This window comes from Ambystoma mexicanum, chromosome 7p (genome assembly GCF_040938575.1).
Source record: "Ambystoma mexicanum isolate Mex_15411 chromosome 7p, UKY_AmexF1_1, whole genome shotgun sequence".
Classification (NCBI taxonomy): Eukaryota; Metazoa; Chordata; class Amphibia; order Caudata; family Ambystomatidae; genus Ambystoma; species Ambystoma mexicanum.
Genome location: NC_090939.1, coordinates 152563409 through 152578811, shown reverse-complemented (window position 1 = coordinate 152578811; position 15403 = coordinate 152563409). Strand labels below are relative to the sequence as shown.

Genomic DNA, 15403 nt, shown 5'->3' with positions numbered 1-15403 from the left:
CACCAAGCCTGCCCCAGACTGGTTAGGCCTGTTCTCAGAGGATCTTGTAGCCCTCCAGGAGGAGTGTCAAAAGTAGTGACAGCTGGCTGTGAACCAGGTCTTGGTGAGAGCGAGGTCATCCAAGTCGAATTTTTCAAGGAAGTGTCGGATATCAGTGGAGCTTTTAACAACAGATTTGATGGTAGCTAAGTGGATCTGGTTGCCACCTTTGAAAGTCTTCTGAGGAGGGATACAGGAATGTGGTACTCCGGTCGGTGGTGGCGAAGGGTGTCAGAGGGGTGGCAGAACGAGTAGTTGCAGGAGAAGGAAGTTGATGAGGGACAGCAGACCCCTATCAAGGTTGGGCTGAGAGCCCCAGACCATGACAGTGCCATTTTGGTAGACATTAATGATGCCCCTAGAAGATGGGAAATATGGCAAGAGAACTTCCCATTGGGTTCCAGCATTAATGGTCCAAGAAGAGAAAGGAGAGGATTGAGGCCATATGGGGAATCAAAAGGTTTGGAGAGGGAACAAAGAGGATGTCATTAACGGGCAGGCCTGGGTTGGAGCCCAGGAAATCTTTCTTTAACTTTTCCTTCCAGACTTTGAATGAGAGAGAGGATAGACTAGCGGTTAGATGAGATGAGGGAGATGGAAGACACCATGGAGGGAGCGAGTAAAGAGATGGAAAGGAGCGAGAGGCAGGGAGAAACTGCACAATGCACGCCAAACACACCAGGTGGCCTAGCAGCAAGCCAGAGAAAAAAAGCCTAAACTTTAAACACAACAGCTAATTGAAAAACACCCCATTCAGTTTCCTAGATAGATGGGGAAATGCCAGATATGGACATCATGGGTGACGTGCAGCAGACTCCAATCTGTTTGCTAATAAGGCATGAGGGCTTAGAACAGCAGGGTAGTGGATGGGGATGAACAGGTGTTCGGAAAAGAGGCGCAGGAGAGCGCCACATTCACTTTAAACTTTTAAAATCAGAGTTTTGGCCAAATTACAGAGGGCAAGCAATCAATTTACCAGCCAGACTGCAGCAGCAAGATTCCTTAAACTCTTAAAGTTCAATGTGCTTATGCCTGGGGCCTCCTCTCTGACTGCTCCTTATCCAGATCATGGGACTCCTAACATCACCTCTTCCCCAGAGCCTGTCCATTTGGCTAAGCCAATTGATCAGTCCATGACTCACTCTTTCTCACAATCTGTAAATCCTCTTCAAGTGAACTCCTTCCACCCTTCTGATATCAATGTCCGCACTTTGATACTCTCTCCTCTTTTCCTTCCTTCACACCTCCTTTCTCAGAACACATCTCCAACTGTCAACTATCTGACACTGAATGGCTTTTGCTTGATGCTTAACTTATTCAGTACACATCCCCTTTGACTGTTTCCAGTACAAACACTGCTCTCCTGATTGCCACAGTCTACCAATGCTAGCAGCCTAAGGATACTCCTTGACAGTGACTGTAGACACCAGCCGTTTGTTACAACCACGGCCACTGTGAACTCCGCATAAAGACGTTTTACATCAACCCCCAATCACTCTGCTGAAACTCCTCTCTAGCCTCATGCTTTCCAAATTGGTTGTCTTGTAAAACCTACTCCTTGACTTGCCTTGTAATCACCCCCTTCGCTTATAATTCTCTTCTACAATACCTGCACACTATAACCTTCCTCATATTCTCTCCACCTCGCTGGATAGCTCATTATGTAAAACTGCTCTTCATTTCTCCCTCTTTAAATCTATGAAGGCCTCCACGTGTACACCTTTTACTTTGCGGACTACCTCTCTTGACCTCCCCCCAGTTGCTGCAATCCTCCTCTTGCCGCAACCTAGTTGCCACCCTACGCTGCCTCAAGTTTTCTTCTCTTCTTGCTCCCTCCACTAGAATGCTTTTCCTCTGCCTGCAAATCCAAGCCATTATTGGAATTGTTGAACTCGAGACTGCTTACTAGCTAGCAGGGGAGCATCTTACACTCCTTTCCTACCACTCCCACACTGACCACAGCCCACTTTTCTACATAGTCATCCATGGTTGTAACTGTTCATGTATGTGTTACCCAACTTATGGCAGTAGGCCCTGCTGGTATCTCGTTTGTTCCCGTTTTTGTCCCTGGTCTTTCTCATACGAACCCTCTCCCTGGTATACTCAGAGCTTTTAAATACATATTGTGAACGCACCTCGCCTAGTTGCTAACCGGTACTAGAATATCTTTTGCAAATATCATCCTTGCTATTCAATAAATACAATTACAAAAATTCAATTATAATGAACAAGAACCTTTCACTTCCACTATCTCATGATTTGGTCAGTATGCATGTTGGTCAGACACTTTTGCCTGCTTAACTTCATAGGCGTTAGATGAGTAATATGCATATATTGAATGAGGAGGAGAACCTGGCTGGTTTGTTGAACCTCCTTTTGTTGACGTAGTCTTGTAGTGATGCCATACTAGTCCTGCATGAGCGCAGAAAGTATATGCCAAGATGTAAAAGGTGTTTATGAGAAATTGTGAATACACTGGTAGTGCTTTTTTAAGTGTTTATTACCAAAATAATGCAAGTGTTTAATAATGTCAGTATGGATTAATAAAGAACATGATGAATTGCATCTGGGAGATCAAGGTAGGCAATTTTGCTTAAGTATTCAATCCCATGCAGGACAGCCTTATGCGATTGTCCATCAGAATTTGATCAGCATCTTGAGGACTCAGAAGTTTACGGATCCACTGTTTGCTGTAGTTGCAGACTACTTGTTTACTCACTGGATTAACCAAAAGGGATGGAAAACTCCACAAAATGGTGGAGCATAAAACTATAGCCCCAACAATATTCCACTGGCATATCTCAAACTGGAAAAAACATGCTAGATCAGTGTTCTCTTGGGTCATAAGGCTAAAGCTCAAGCTCTTGGACATATTTAACCTAGTGGCAACTACTGTTAATTTGCATACGTATTTTGGAAATATTCTACCAAAATACTTAATACTGAAAAAAACCACAACATATTTCATGTAAACTTTATTTGCTCAGAGGTGTAAGAGACCATGTTATGCGTTTTCCTAGTTTGTGACGCATTGTGTTGCTTATTAGTACAGCTCTATTTTGTCACTGCCCCTTTTTAGTTTTGGTATTAGGTGGTGGTAAAGTAGCACCTATAGCCTGAAACTATTGCATATGGAGTACAGCTGTGAAGGTGTTGGGATGCGAGGAGGGACACACCACTTGTGGTTATTTTGTGATTTACTCACTCATTGAGTGCCCACTTGCCACTTTAAACACATTCCCTTGATCTTTTTGAATGAACTTTTTCAAGCGGCAACATCAATCTTTGAAATAACACTGGCAGGCACTAATGACAAAGTAGTAATCTGAGAGTTAACAGCTTTTTTGCAGCTATAAATATGCTATGGGGGTGTAATAAAAATGCCTTAACCTAGTGTGCCTTCCTCCACTTGATTATATAAGGACTATGTGTCCTTGTAAATTCTGTTAAAAACCAGCATTGGCAAAGCTTACCGTTTTGGCTTGTGTGGTTATTAGTTTGCTAGGCACTGCTGTTTTATGTGAATTATTGTGGAAACAATCCCCTATACGGGAGTGCGCACACCTTGTATATGTTAGATAAGAAGTCCAGAATAATTTGAAAATGGGCTGCAGCCGTGTGGTAAGTTAGATGATCTTCCACTCTCACCTATAATGAATGCATAAATTAGGGGGTATTGACTTCCCTGACTGCGCTAAGACTTCTCATGAGTTTATTTCATCGTACTGGTAATTGATAAATATTTGTCTGGTTCAATGATTAAGAGAAAAAAAGGATCATAAGAAAACAAATAGGTTTATTCCTATTTTATATTCAAACAGAAGTATAATTAGATACACATTTATGGTTTTTGTTGTATATATGGGCTTACTGTGCTAGGGGAATGCCAGGTGTTGCTATGGGGATGATGAGCATTCTTTATGTGGAGTCATAGGGCTGTGCATGGTTGAGGTGACCGTGCACTGCTATGGAACTTAGGATTTGTTATGTATTGTATTTCGGCAGTTGGAGATCTGATGCTGTCCTGGTTGGGGGTCTCAACTATGTCGGATACGTGTCCCAATAAATCTGATTTTATCCTCACCTGGTGTGCCTTGCCTCACTACAGTTTTGATACCACATGAAGTTCAAACATAGGTCAAGGGAATGTTTCCTAAACCACCTTTATACATCAGTATTACTTCATACTTCATAGAATTAGTGAAATTTCAAGCAACATGTCGAAGTTCAAACATAAGTCAAGGGAATGTTTCCTAACACTCCTAGAAACAGTATTAATTCATACTTCATACATTTTGTGACTGTCATTATTGCAAACGACACGCCAACATGTGTTTCAACCTTAGAAGGTCCTCAGGGCATAAAAGATGTTTAATAAGACCTACAATAACACTTAGAATTATGTATGTTACTAGTTTTCAAAACCTGTATCGTAGAGGAAAGAGGAACAAACATAAGACATGGGGGGGGGGGGGGAGAAAACAAAAGACAAGGCCAAATGTATGACATGTTGTTGCTTGAAATTTCACTAATTGTATGAAGTAATACTGATGTATAAAGGTGGTTTAGAAAACATTCCCTTAACATAAACCTATTTTTCTCCAGCATGGGGTCTGGCATGGATTCACATGCTCATGAATATTCCCGGTCAGGCTGGGAATCCTCGGTAAAGAAAAAATCAGTATCAGTTTCGTTTCTGATCTGTCTTTCGTAGTAGTAACCAATCACTGATCTCTGCGTCATACTGACCACAGCCAATGACTGCCCTCTACCTAAGCCCCGCCTCTGGCAGCCATCTTCAGATTTTTACCGCACGTTCAAGTGTTGGGATCCTCGGGCTATTGCTCTCGAGCGTTAGTGCTTTTTTCACGTTTTTTTCTTAGAAAATTCTCTTTTTTCGGTCAAAGAGCCTCAAGCTCCACCGTCTCTTCATCCGATTAACGGGGACCCGTGTCGGATTCATCTACGCCCCTCAAGAGTGAAGTTTTCGTCGAGCCACGCTTTTGGAGGATTCCAGAAGTTTCTCAGGCCCATCTCGGACATGGCCCAGGAGAAGGGAAGCTCGACGCCCGGAAAGCTGTTCACGGTCTGCCCTGGATGCCAGCTTCAGAATGTCTTTGAGGATGAACACTCCCTTTGCCTTTACTGCCTACATGAGGACAAGACGCACGTGGAGAAGGACTGTGCGTTTTGCGGCAATATGTCGGAGCGGACCATGAAGGACCGCCACCAACGTCTCGCCAACTGGCTGGAAGGAAAGAGCCCGTCGGGTGAGAAGAAGAAATCTGAGCGGTCTTCTAAGACCTTTGAGGGCGCCCCGGCGACGGGGGTCCAACAGAAGGCCAAGCACCGCGAGTCCGCTGGCACCGGGAGCGCCGAACGGTCGAGCTCTACGGGCACCAGGCAGGGCGCATCCTCCCCGGCGCCATCAACCACGAGCCAGCGCTCTGGCTCGGGTAAGAGGAAGGCCGAGCACCCGGCGAAGCTTCTGGAGAGACCCCGGTCGAGCTCGAAGGCCCCATCGGAGGGGGAGCGAGGCTGTGACCCTCCCCCCAAGGAGAAGGCGGTGCGCGCACCTAGGGTGGTGAAAGCCTTAATCCATCCGGCCAAGGCCTCTATCGAGACAGTCGCGGCGGCCCTGGCTCAGCCTGTGGAGGCTACACCAGTGATGGCGACCTCGGGGCCCATTGTCTCCCTGCCACCGCGGAGGGAGTCCTCTTTCTTGCCCATCGACAGGACCCCCGTGAAACCTCCGACGGAGAAGAAAAAGGGGGGGCAGGAGGCCGTCGTGGATTCGGCCTCAACCTCTGAGGAGGAGCTGATCGAAGTCTTATGCCACGGCGTTGGCGTGGAAGAAGACCAGCCCGTCGGGAGGGGCCCCGACGTAGGAGACGACGAGAACGTCGAGGGTGCTGACGGGGCTCCTGACCGCCGTCGGACTCCCCTCTACCAGTGCCGCAGGACAACTTGGCGGCAATTTTGTTGGCTATTCAGTCCTTATGCTGTGAGATAAGGACGGGACTGCCGTTACCACCGACGGAGGAACCGCTCCCGACGGGGGACCCGGAACCAGGCCCTTCTGGGAGCCCTCCCCCTAAGAGAAGGATTCATCCTCAACCTCCTTTTCAGCCATCGCGCCCTGTTCAGCCCTCCTCCCCGTCCACGACACGTGGGGATGATACGGGGACTGACACGGCCGCGACGGGTACGGACGACGAGGTTTACGACGAGGATCTCCCGTCGTCACCTCCCACCCAGGCTTCCCCGCCCGACGAGATTGGATCGTTTCACTCCATGATCGCCAGGGCATCCGAGCTTTTCCAGCTCTGCCCGGAAGAGAAGAAGGAAGGTTTCCTTTATCAATGTCGCGAGGCCAAGAGGAAGACGGTCCTCGCTATACCTCTACTGGACGATATTTGGGATGAGGGCCTCGCCCTCCTCAAGAACCCATCCACGACGCCGGCTAGAAGGGATCGGTACGAGAAGTACAGGGTCCCTGACGCGGCCCCCTTGTGCCTCCGGGCACAGCTGACCCCGGACTCTGTCGTCTCTGCGGCGGCCAGGAAGAAAGCGCGGGGGGGGCGCGGCCTCTACGTCGACCACCCCGCCGGACGGCGAGGGTAAGAAATTTGACACGATGGGACGCAGTCTCATCTCGTCGGCAGCGACGACGATTAAGGCGGCCAACTCCTTGGCTATCGTAGCCCGCTACGACAGGGAGTTGTGGTACAAACTGGCCCCCCTGTTGGACTTCCTACCGGACGACAAGAGGGCGGAGGCCCTAGAGATCCTGCAGGAAGGAGAGGTGGTGTCGGACCACGCCATTACGATCGCGACGGACATCGCGGACACTGGATTCCGCCAGTTGGGCAACGGTGTGTGCCTTAGGCGGCGTGGATGGCTCAAGGCTACTGACTTCCGTCAGGACGTGCAGACCAGTGTCTTGGACATGCCGTTCGACGGAAACAACCTGTTTGGTAAAACAGTGGACGATTCCCTTCAAGCCATCAAGGCGGACACGGAGACGGCCCGGGCTCTGGGGGTTCTCCAGCAACGGCGGCCGCCCTTTCGGAGCGGCAGAGGCAAACATGGTGCCTCCAAAGGTTCCAGCGGCGGATTTTCCACCTACCGTCAAGTGGCCCACTCGTCTCAGGAAGCTTACAGGGGACGAGGCAGGTCAGGCGGACCCAGTCGTCGTCGCCAGGGAGGGCAAGGCGGCAAAGCCTCGTCGAAGCAGGACTGAACCGGCCGCGGGATCGGGCCCCCACCGAAGCACCCCGGTGGGAGGCCGGCTGGCGAACTTCGTCAGCATGGGGGAGTCCATCTCCACCGACCGTTGGGTGCTGGACGCCCTAGCTCAGGGTCACGCGCTCGAGTTGCTAAAGAAGTGCCCGCGCGTCCCCCCTGTGGCCAGGAAGGAACATCACGTCCCCTCAACTTCTCTTGGAGGTAAAGGCGATGCTCAAGAAGGGCGCCATCGAGCTCGTCCCAAAGAGGCTTCGGGGCTCCGGAGTTTACTCAAGATACTTCCTCGTGAAGAAGACGGGAGGATGGCGTCCCATCCTGGACCTACGACGACTGAACAAATTCATCAAGGCACAGAAGTTCCGGATGGTCACCCTCCAACACGTCCTGGGTCAGCTCCAAGTGCCTCGCACCGGTGGCGGCGCAGCTGCGCTGAGAGGGGATCCACGTCTACCCCCTACCTGGACGACTGGCTCATCCGCGCAAAGACGAAGGAGCTCGCCGTGGAGCACACGGCAAGGACCGTCCAACTACTCACGGACCTGGGATTCTCCATAAACTACACCAAGTCACACCTGGTGCCCTTGCAAGTCGCACTGTTTCTGGGAGCGAAGCTCGACAGTGTTCGCGCCTGGCCTCTCCGTCAGAGGAAAGGACGAGGGCCATCTTGGGCAAGGTACAGCGGATGTTGGTTGCGGACGCGGCCAGGGTGAGGTCCATCAAATCCCTCCTCGGAATGATGTCTTCTTGCATTTATCACGTCCGCCTGTGCAGGCTTCGGATGCGCCCGTTAAAGGAGTTCTTGGACGCACGTTGGATCCAGAGGACGGGCAGCTTCGAGGAGAGGATCACACTCGACGAAAGTTTCCGACGAGCAATCCGGTGGTGGGGCACCCGCGCGCATCTGACGGCGGGTGTGGACTTCCAGACCCCCGACCACCAAGAGACAGTGACCACGGATGCCTCCCTGGAAGGGTGGGGAGCGCACACCGAAAATCTGCATGCGAGAGGCCTTTGGCTCCCGACGGAGAAGTCCCTCCATATTAACGTCCTGGAGCTCCGTGCAGTGTTTTGGGCCCTCAGGTCCTTCCTTCCGTCCCTCAAGGGCAAGGTGGTGAGGATCTTCACCGACAACACCACCACCATGTTCTACATCAGGAAGCAGGGCGGTACCAGATCCCCCAGCCCTGTCCAGGGAGGCGCAGGAGCTGTGGCATTGGGCCGTCGCCCAAGGGATGTTTCTGGTGCCGCTGCATCTGGCAGGAATAAAAAACACCATCGCTGACTCGCTCAGCACAGAACTGCGCTCGTGCCACGAGTGGGAACTACGACAGGATCTAGTGGACCGCCTCTTCCGACGGTGGGGCACTCCCCAGATCGATCTGTTCGCGACGGCGACGAACTCCAAGTGCCGGAGGTTCGCCAGCAGGTTTCCCCAGCCGAGGAGCATGGGCGATGCTTTCTCGTTCCCCTGGGAGGGCCTGTTTCTATACGCGTTCCCTCCGTTGCCATTGCTGATCCGGCTCATCAACCAGCTCAAGAGGTCACGGTGCAGGATGATCCTCGTCGCACCTGCGTGGCCGAGGCAGATATGGTTCCCGGACCTTCTGAACTTGTCAGCGTCCCCGTCAATCAAGCTGCCAGTGGACGCGGATCTTCTCTCCAGGGAAGGAGGCGCCATCCTCCATCACGACCCAAAGTCGCTGAACATGCAGGCCTGGCTCCTGCAGCGTTAGAGTTTGGAGGATACGACATACCGGCCGACTGCACAGAGGTTCTTGCAAAGGCCAGGGCGTCCTCAACTCTTAAATGCTATGGACACAAATGGAAGAGGTTCTCTGTCTGGTGCCACGCACAGAAGATTAACCCTCTACGGATTACGGCTCCTCAAAGTACTGCCGTACCTTCTGACGCTGGCCAAGGCTGGGCTGGCTCACGCGTCCATCAAGATTCATCTTGCTGCGATCTCCCGATACACCAGAACCACGGGACGGACGTCTTTGTGGTCTCATCGTCTGGTGAAAGAATTCATGAAGGGACTGTTCAGATCGTTCCCGCCGGTGAAGGCTCCGGCCCCGGCGTGGGAGCTCAACGTGGTGCTGACCAAGCTCATGGGACCTCCGTTCGAGCCTCTGCACTCGGCTCCGTTGAAGTTCTTGTCGTGGAAAACAGCGTTCCTTGTGGCCATCACCTCCGCACGACGAGTGGGAGAGATCCAGGCCCTTTCCTGCAAGCCACCGTACTTGACTTTTCACGACACGAGGGTGGTGCTCAGGACGCACCCCTCCTTCATGCCCAAGGTGCCGTCGGACTTCCACCTCAACGAACCCTTGCTGTTGCCTGTTTTCTTCCCGTCGCCTTCGTCGCCGGCCGAAAGGACTTTGCACTCGCTGGATGTGGCTAGAGCGCTGAAGTTCTACGTGGACCGCACGAAGGGTTTTCGGAAGACGTCACAACTTTTTGTGAACTTTGGACCTGTCAATCAGGGGAAGGCTCTCTCAAAGGCCTCCATTTCCAGATGGCTCTCCGGCTGTATCATGTACTGTCATCGGTTGGCAAACCGACCGCTGCCTGGCCGTCCGAGAGCCCATTCCACCAGAGCGATCGCGGCTACCACGGCGTTCCTATCTGGTGTGCCCTTGCTGGACATCTGCAGGGCTGCTACGTGGAGGTCGACGCACACCTTCACGAAATTCTACTGCGTCGACCGGGATTCCAGGGAGGAGTCCAGGGTCGGCCAAGCAGTGCTGCGCAACCTGTTCGCCTAAGGTGAGCCTGGTGAGGAGGTAAGAATTGCTTAATGTTGAGTTTGATGTAATGCTTAATGTTGAGCCTTTGCCACCTCCCCTCGTTGTGCATGTGTGTACTGCTATGTATTCTTTATTCATGAGCATGTGAATCCATGCCAGACCCCATGCTGGAGAAGGAACAAGTTACTTACCTGTAACTGTTGTTCTCCAGCATGGGTCTGGCATGGATTCACATGCGAACCCTCCCGCCAACCCCTCTGCGGCTCTTCACTTGGTAATACTGCCACTTCACGTGCTACCAAATCTGAAGATGGCTGCCAGAGGCGGGGCTTAGGTAGAGGGCAGTCATTGGCTGTGGTCAGTATGACGCAGAGATCAGTGTTTGGTTACTACTACAAAAGACAGATCAGAAACTAAACTGATACTGATTTTTTCTTTACCGAGGATTCCCAGCCTGACGACGGGGAATATTCATGAGCATGTGAATCCATGCCAGACCCATGCTGGAGAACAACAGTTACAGGTAAGTAACTTGTTCCTTATTTTCTTATGATCCCTTTTTTTTCTCTTAATCATTGAACCAGACAAATATTTGTCAATTACCAGTACGATGAAATAAACTCATGAGAAGTCTGTTTGAGCGCAGTCAGTGAGGTCAATACCCCCTAATTCACTGCTGTCTTCTGTCTAGGTACTCGCACCATTTTGCAGTGCGTACTGTCTTATAGCCAAGTAAGGCAATGCCTGGCATATGCCTACATAAAGCCCAAACCTTTGGCTTTGCCAATGCTGGTTTAGCTCCGTGTGATGCAATTAGTGGGGCTTTGCACAACCTGCAATTGCCCCTCTGAACAAAGCTAGCTTGCTAATCAGGAAAATGCTAAGTGCCAAGCTATTTTGCAAGTCTATGCAAAAAGTGCATGCATACACGTCCTTGGCACTTAAGGGGATTTAAGCACAAAACCCCTACTTCTAGCTTTTCTCTCCAGAAAGCTTCAGCAACAAAAACTAGCAAGGTGTTCTGAGGTCTTGCATATGCTCGCCATTTAAATTCATTTCCTCTTATAATGGCGTTTGTTTTTTGTACTTGGTATAACAATTTGTAACTGAAGCTGAAAAAGGAACATTGTAGCTCACAAATGAATTTTTATGAGGCGCTGTCGTTTCTAAAATGGCCCTCCTGAACAGAAGTTCTTGTATCTTTATAATTGAATAGGCACACAAAGGTTTAATCTTCGGATTCTCCTTTCTCTCCAGATGTAAGTGGCATGAAGATAATGACATATTATTCTGTGCATTGGGATCCTGTAAGAAAATTGCGTAAGTGCAGTCAATTTAATATATTTTGTTTCAAGAAAATACTAATATTAGAAATGTTAATTTTAGCTAAATGTTTGCTTATGGGTGCAGGACATTTGACATAGTGTGCATGTTGGAATGCAGTACGAGTGCAACTCGAAGGTAGCCACTACAGAAGTATTTGCTGTCGTACAGATGAGATGGAGGATGGTGCATGCGATGTTGCATGGGGAGGACTATGCGTGCTACTTTAATATGCCTTTTCAGTGTGGCTGGGCAATTCCTTTCAATAACGCCCAATTTCTTACCAGTTGGTCTTGAAATTCCCTGTCACAAAGTAGATTTGTTTCAAACATTTTTTATATTTGAAGTGATTTGGCTTTAAGCGCATTGAACAGATTGCATGTTTGAACCAATGCATGTCCTGGTCACTATCAAGCCTCGCAAAGAATTGTGAATTTAAAATCTTGCAATTTACTAATCCTCGTGGACCAGTCTTCCTTGGGCCATAATCTGCTTGTTTGGTGCGCCACCCACTCAACTGGCCATACATTTGGTATTTTTATCCTTCATTCCAGCTCTCATTACACACAACTTGGTTAGCCCACTACGAAATTCCATCTTGGCAAAACTAATAATGCAGAAACTCATCCCACACCGTTGTCCAAAGTTGGTAGAATCAATCATCCCGCACTACACCCAAACTAAAATCCAACCAACTCCCACTGCGTGACACATCACTAGTCCTCTGCAGCAACTAAGTCTGCCTCAGCTCGGGCTTGGACAGTTTTGCACCACCCAAGTCCACTAAAATCAACACCAAAAGCCAGTCGCACAAATGGCAAAACCGTGAGCTGCTTGAAGTATCTGGAAAGAAAATGCCACAACTACTATCCCCAAGCCAAAGTGATCTTAAAATCCAACCAATACACTACAAAATACTGGATCATCGAATAAAAAAACTTTGCAGACCGCCTGATTTTTAACACTGAACACCATTAAATGTTTCAAGGTCCTAGACCAACTGAGAGAACGCCATCTGATCAACTATGCAGCAATCTACTAGTCTTTTTTTTTCACAAAAATCAACTTGCATCAAGCCATCACTGGTTGACCTGGACATGAATGACAATATCCCACCCATTGATTGCTCCCATACCTCACGCATCCTTTCCTCCTTTACCCCACTAGTATTCTTTCCTCCCTACTTTTGAGTCTGTTCAAGGGGACTGGACCAGATCCCTTCATGCACAGCATAAAAAGAATATTCCCCTTTAAATGTTGTGCGGTAAGGTGCGGCAGCATGAGCATGGCTAGCGTGCAACACCAGTCATTCCTTTTCTCTTCAGTGGTGCTGGATGGTAGTTCCTTTTTGCTGGGCAATTTTTCCCCCCCTAAATTTAATTATTTTCCTTGCTGCTGAGCAACATCACCCTGTGCTTTCATGACTTCTGTAACAGGATTCACATAGTTTTCACCCTGTAGCAGGCATTACACAGCTGTGGATTACCAGAGAGACTCGAGTGCCTCAGCCCTGAGCACAGGTGAGTGGACTCCATGTACAATGCCTTCTCGCTGCTGTTGGTGTGAGGTTTTCCTGACTGTCTCTGAATCCTGACTGATCTGAGTTTGTCAGCTCTAACAGGACACGATCAAAGGTAAGTTCACTGGCACCCACAAAAAGTGGGAGGGATGAAAGTCCTGCGTGGCTAGCCACCGCTGAACCAGGATTTTGCTCCTAGGCCTTGCAGGCCTCCATCTGCGTTCGCACTGAGGGCCCCCCGGTCTGATACCGGGGCTTGCTCAGAGGCCTCACAAGCTTTTACTGGTACTTTAACTGAGAATTCCTCAGGCTCTTTAACCGGGTCTGCTAGACCCAATGTGACGCAACAGCGTCAAACCTCATTTGCTTGGAGAGCCTGGTGGTTTACGACCTACCAGTGTCTGCTCCAAAGGCTTCAGGGATTCTACCAGAGCACGTTCCACTGAACTTGGCCATGTAACCTAATGTACAAAGGTCTTCTCATCGCTCGCAGAAGTACTGCACAGGTACCTAAGAATTTCACACCCCCTGCAAAATGGAGGCAAGACACCCCAAAAATGCAGAGCCTTCAGATGATTCTAAAATTGCCCAAATAACTTGGCCATTAGCAAGTCTGACTAGGTGAGTGACTACCAACTCCACCAACACGGAGATCTTTAAACTCTGCTCTGCTGTCATGGTTTCCGAAAATGTCGTCCATTACAAGGACATTGTCCCGCTCCTGTACAAAAAGTCAGAAACCTGGGAATTGTCTCTAAAATAACCTTGAGGTGCCAAATCGGCTCCGTTCACTCCCTCTGCTCACTTCATCCCATTAAGCGATTCCCAACCACAAAATCGTCATCTTCACTTTAATGTCTACCCACCTTGATTTCTGTAATGGAATTTCTGAGGCCTGTGGAATCTTCTTAGACCACATGCTGTGCATAGGCCGACATCTAGAGAAAGCTGCAGAGTATTCGTTATTTTCGAAACTCAAAGGGATGTCGACAGGTCATGCCAGTAATACTATCCGTAGTGTGACGTCCCCTGTGCCCATGATCCCTCGCGTGTCGAGGTCCCTCAGATAGTTTTTTTCCCACATTCTAGATGGATGCATATAGCAGAGTTCCTCTTTCGGTGTAAAGCCATTAACTATTTCATTATCGATTGGATTTCTTTCTATCCGTTCACCGACCTCCAAAACATCACACTGGTGAAGACAACCTTCCCATCGAAGGACTTACAGCGACGGACTGTTCGGCCTTGGAAGGCCGCCCCGGGACTCGTCCCAGACAGGCAGAGCGGGGAGGTTGTTTTAGAATGTATATACCCCCCTTCCTACACTTTTTTCACCCAGCTGCCATAGCCTGGAATTATGGAAAATATCCCTTTTTAAATTCTGTCCCAAGTGTAATCGTAAATTCCCGTGGTTAGACAAACCTTTAGTTTGTAACTTGTGTCTCTCAAGAGACCGCATCGAAACGTCTTGTCGAGCCTGCAGGCTCTTCAAGCCAAAGATGTTAAAGGACCGCTCCACAAAACGCTGGGACCACTACGCCAAGCAGCTCGAGGACATGGAGGTAGAAGGCACCTTTAGCGATGGCAGCACTGCCGCCATTTCGGACAGCGGGGGCGACTGGGTAGCTCCAGCTACCCAAGCGCAGGTCCCCGACCCAAAAGGAGAGGCCGGCGGCAGAAGCGCTACAAAGACGCACACCTCTAAGCACATAAGCGCAGGTCGAGACTCAACATAGGTCGAGTGATCGACAGCGGTCGACACACAGGGAAAGGTCTGCTGAGTCCTGGTCCTCTGGGCAATCTTGCCCGATCGCCACACGACGGGGCCCAACCGTCGAAAGACTGCAAGGGTGTCGCTCGTAAAACTCCCTCCGAAGGTCGATCGTCTGCGGCCGAAGCCCCGGCCCTATCCACATCTGAAAATCGACCCTCTGCGTTGGATCAAGTAGTAGGCCCCAGAAGGCGGTTAAACACACCCCGGGTCCCGAGGGGGGGGGGGTGGAGAGGACATCACAAGAAATCCTCTAAAACACCTCATAGGGACAAAAGCCCTATTGGGGATAAAACCCATCAAAGGAAAAACATAGAGAATCCAGGCCCATGGAGAAACCTAGAGAATCTAGGCCTATATCTCAGAAAAATCTAAGGTAGTACCTCCCACAGATGAGGACTTGGCACTTTCCCCTCAACCTGTGGTTATCCCAAGTTCCAAAGAATCGTCTTACTCCCCCGCCACCCCCTTTGCCCCCCCCGCCCACCTCCCGCCCCCACCTCAGCTCCCTCTGGTTCACAAGCCTCTGCTCTTTCTACCCAACCCCCTTCTAAGAGGTCTCGTACTAATGTTCCATTACAGAGTACAGTCTTAGATAGATCTTTGACCCAGAGTCAAACCATGAAGATCTCTTTTGTAGAGTCAAGTGACCCTCAATTTGTGATGAGGATACAGCGGACCCTTATTATGGGGATGAGTACCAGGAGGCTGCCCAAGAAGCCAATATGTACTCTATAGTCTCCACTCTTAACCAAG

At 49.8% G+C, this 15403-nt stretch overlaps 1 protein-coding gene across 1 annotated transcript in view; it reads left to right on the top strand.

Annotated features, from left to right (window-relative positions):
- The window catches only part of MAEL (maelstrom spermatogenic transposon silencer), a 1183486-nt gene that overhangs the window by 943233 nt on the left and 224850 nt on the right, over positions 1–15403 (top strand). Inside the window, exon 9 of the mRNA XM_069635969.1 lies at positions 11292–11354. Within this exon, the coding sequence (XP_069492070.1) occupies positions 11292–11354 (63 nt within the window). The remainder of the gene's footprint in view (positions 1–11291; positions 11355–15403) is intronic.